The 4365-nt window shown below is 48.8% G+C and overlaps 1 protein-coding gene across 1 annotated transcript; it reads right to left on the minus strand.

The window, feature by feature from the left end:
- Window positions 1–412: 412 nt before the first annotated feature.
- Window positions 413–3985, minus strand: LOC129738381 (uncharacterized). The gene has a single exon (XM_055729561.1). The coding sequence runs from the start codon at window positions 3983–3985 to the stop codon at window positions 413–415; it is 3573 nt and encodes a 1190-aa protein (XP_055585536.1).
- Window positions 3986–4365: the final 380 nt, after the last annotated feature.

The following is a 4365-nucleotide window of genomic DNA, read 5'->3' on the forward strand; positions in this document are numbered from 1 at the left end:
CCACCGACTACTGCCTTCAATCAGCTGGTGCTAGGAGTATTCGATGGGAAAGGATGTCCACCACACGAAGCCGGAAACGATGAAGTGCGACCATCGGAGCGTTGATTTCTGCGGAGCAAGAAGGAACCCAGTAGCCCAACAAACAAAATAAGGGGGTATTGGAATTGCAATCACCTGATTTTCAAAATTGTCGTACAGGAGCTAACTTAGAGTGTAGCTCTACTCATTCAGGCTGCAATCGGCGACTACTGGTTCTAGGAGGTCCGCAATGTACAGGCGGAGACGACGAAAAGTGGTTCTGGGAAGCAAGAGGGAACCAAGTAGACCAACAAACAACGTTTAAAAATATTGGAACCGCAATCACCTGATCCAAAAAATTCTGTGCAGGAGCTGTCTTAGAGTGCAGCTCTACTCATTGGTTGTTCCCAGGGATTGCAGCTTTTTGGTTCTCCAACGGGTTGCCCACGTTCATCAGCTGGATCATCTTCGGTCTGCTTCGGAAACACGTGTGGCATTCATGGAATGTGCGGCGCACTAGGTTGCGTCCACCAATGATCCAATATTTTTGACGGATCGTGGCGAGCATTAGTTGTGGGCCGGCGTGAAGTAAATTCCCATGATAATACTTCGCCAACAGATTTAATAGCGGGAGTTTCACGAGCAGAACAATTCTAATAATTCCATTTGAATTCAGTTTGATGCGGGTGTGCTTCAACTGCGATGAAGATGGAAGGCGACTGGTCGATGCAAGGGTGACTAACTTCTCAGGAAAATCCTGTTTCTGGGCAAGACGACACAGAACGAAGGCTGCTTCTTTCAGATCGGCGGTGGTTAGCATCATGAATGGGTCCTTTTCCGACTTCCGTGCAGCAGCTTTCAACAAGCGGAAGTACCGCATGCAGCAACTTCCATGGGACTTCTCCGACGCTTCCGAGATGAAATGCAATTGGTAAAAAGTGGCATTGGCGGAAGACACGTAGCGAGGAACTTGGATCGTAACGGTTGTATCTTGCGTGCTGTGAAAATCCTTCCAATCAGCTTGGTACGACTCTGGTAGTGGGAATAGGATACGAAAACGGTGCAACGTTGTTGCCCAAACAAGTCCGAACGTGGAGACAGCCTGATCGTCCTGCAGGCTGTGGATTGCGGATACAGCCAAATCTTCTGGAGGAATACCACGAAGCGCTTCAGGAACATTGGATGCCCTTTTCTTGAGTGGTAAACCGGCAGAAACAACTAGAGCAGATGCCTTTCGGCGGAGTTGAACGGCAGAATCGACATCTTCGGCACCAGTCAAACAGACGTTGACGTAGAAGTCACTCTTGAAAACTGGGGTGGCATCAGGAAAACGATTGACTTCATCTTCAGCGAGGCGTTGTAATGTGCGAGTGGCCAAAAATGGTGCTGAAGCGAAACCGTACGTCACAGTCTGCAGCTCAAACGTTGCGAGAGGCTCTTCGGGACTTTGGCGCCAGAGAATTCGTTGATACGTACAGTCGTCTAGGTGCAGTTGTATTTGGCGGTACATCTTCTCAATGTCGGCTACGAGTGCGATTGGGTGGGTTCGGAAGCGCATAATGGTCGACAGTAGATCGTCCTGGATAGTAGGTCCCACCAACTGCATATCGTTGATGGAGTAATCGGTTGATGTCTTGCACGAAGCGTCAAAAACAACACGGACCTTGGTACTTGTGCTTGACTCCTTGAAGACTGGATGATGTGGTAGATAGCAATGGGGGACAGAGTCGTCTACTGGATCGGTCAACTTGATCATGTGGCCCAAACGTTCGTAGTCGGCCATGAAACTAACGTAGGCTTCTCGAGTGGTAGGATCTCGCTTAAGTCTCCTCTCTAGACTTCGGAAGCGGCGCTCATCGATGGATCTGAATTCTTCAACACGTACCTGGGGATCACTAGTGAGTGGCAATCTAACAACGAAACGACCGGACGAATCGCGAGTGGTGGTAGCACTGAACACTTCTTCACATTTTGTTTCTTCAGCTGGCAGAGCTTTAGACGGCAACAGAGATTCGAGTTCCCAGAACCTTTCGATGGATTGTTCTTGGTCTCGATCGATGGTCGTAAGCTGGCATAACCGGGGAGTTTCGGAGGAATTTATTGGAACCGATCCGGATACAGCCCATCCAAACACAGTCTCAACTAGAGTCGGCATCTCATTGCCGAGGGAAATCTTGCTGCCGCCGTGAAGTTCGTGGTACACTTCTCCGCCAACGATGAGATCAATGTCCGCAGGAATGAAGAAATGTGGATCAGCCAGGTTGACATCGGGTATTTTCCAAGCAGCAACATCAATGTCCACAGTCGGTAGGCAGACTGTTGGCCTTTTCAGGATCAAGAAATCTAGCTCCGTTGCATACTTGGATACAGTTGAACGAATCTTCGCTGTCAACTGGCGCTTGATCTGCTTGGATGACTCACCAATCCCTGAAACGGCAATGTCAACGGTAGAACGGCGGAGATCGAGAGTGTTGGCCAACTTCTTCGTCATGAAGCTGCACATGCTAGCGGAATCAAGCAGCGCCCGCGCCGGAATTTCCTTCCCCGTACTGTCAACCACCAAAAGCATCACCGTTTCTAACAAAACTGTACTGTTCGTTGCCTGAACAGTCATACAAACTTGTTGGCTCGAAGTAGATGGTTGCGGATCTGAATCTGGAGGAGCGGTGCTACGTTGTGGAGCTGGGAGTGGTGGATTCGACGAAAGCGAAGTTGGTTTCGGAACCGAATTGAAGTTGGTGGTCTTGATCGCATCATGGAGGAGAGAATGATGCTTTCCATTGCAGAAACGACAAGTGTGTCTGGAGGAACAGGATCGTGATAAATGGCCGGAATTGAAACAATTCCAACACAAACGATGGGATGTGACAACTTGCCGTCGGTTGTAGGGAGAGAAACTTGCGAATTTCCTACAGCGAAATAGATGGTGTCGTTCCGAACAAACTACACATACGGGTAAATCGGGCTTTGGATCAGACGCAACAGGATTGGCCACTAATCGGAACGCCTTCTTCGGTTGGGATCCCGTCATCCTCGCTGGAATCGCTTGCAGGTTGCGCTGCTCTTCTGAAACGATCGTCTTCAGCATCATCGCTCGAGAATACAAGAAATCGATCAACTCTTGGTAAGTGATGTCTCTCAGGTCGCTTGTTTTCTCCTCCCAGGCTCGCAGAGTCGTTGGATCCAATTTGTAGCACAGTAGATTCACTAGCGGAGTATCCCAGTAACCTACCGGCTCACCCAGTTTGGCCATGGCCTTCACATGGCGGTCAAAATCATCAGTCAACGTATGAAGATCCTTTGAAGACTCTTTCCTTAAAGGCTGGATGTCGTACATTGCCCTGAAGAGCTGTCGTTTCAGGTACCGCTGGTTATCATACCGCTTCATCAACGCGTCCCAAGTTATAAGATAGTTGTCAGCCTCAACGTTCACGGACTCGAAAGGTTTCTTGGCTTCGCCTTCCAAACTCTGAAGCAGGTACTGCAGCTTTGCAACCGCTGGAACATCTGGGTTCGAGTGCACCATGGACTTGAACGTGTCTCGGAACGACAACCATCGCGAAAAATCACCATCGAACCTCGGCAAATCTATTTTGGGCAGGCGTAGGTGAAACATAGCTGTGCTGGTTGGTGCGGTCGGCTCTGCTGATGTAGAACTGCTCAACCTTTCCGGGATATTGTTCAACAGGAATGCTTTCACCTCACAAAACCTTTCCTCGATGGTCGATCTCTCAGCCAAACGCATTTCAAGCCGGTCTGGCCCATCCCACTTCTCGATGACGGTTTGCGCCTTTTGAAACTGGTCGTAGATTCGATCAACTAGATCTTGTCGAACTTGAAGGCGCCCAACATCTCGATCCACGTTGAATTCCCTCGTAAATCTTTCAACATCCGATAGATTTGTCAGAATGGCCTTCCGACGAACGATGGCATCCTCCACTCTTTCGTCTGACTTGGTTTTCGGCATGTTGAAATTCACTGACACTTGCTACCACCACTGTACGATAACGAAAACACAGCACAAAAAACGCAAACGAAATCCTTCCCGAACCGATGTACTGGTTTTTAACACGACGGCGGAAGTGTAAACCAATCGAACGATTAAATCCTTCCCGTCGCGGATTTACACTTCTACGCGACGATGAATGATACAAATCGTACGATTCAATCCTTCCCGTCGCGGTGTATCAATCTTAACACGAAACGAAACCGAGAATTGTGTGTTAAAATCGACGAAAAAATCCTTCCCGACGCGACACACAATTCTTTCGCGAAGACTGCCACCCACTCACACCCAATCGCATATAATATCAATCAATCCAATAGAACCAATATAAGCCTCAGGTG

Source organism: Uranotaenia lowii, chromosome 1 (genome assembly GCF_029784155.1).
Source record: "Uranotaenia lowii strain MFRU-FL chromosome 1, ASM2978415v1, whole genome shotgun sequence".
In the NCBI taxonomy this organism is placed as follows: domain Eukaryota; kingdom Metazoa; phylum Arthropoda; class Insecta; order Diptera; family Culicidae; genus Uranotaenia; species Uranotaenia lowii.

What these genes read in the sequence shown, in the direction of transcription:
- LOC129738381 (XM_055729561.1), bottom strand. Translation starts at nt 3,985, where the DNA reads ATGCCGAAAACCAAGTCAGACGAAAGAGTGGAGGATGCCATCGTTCGT.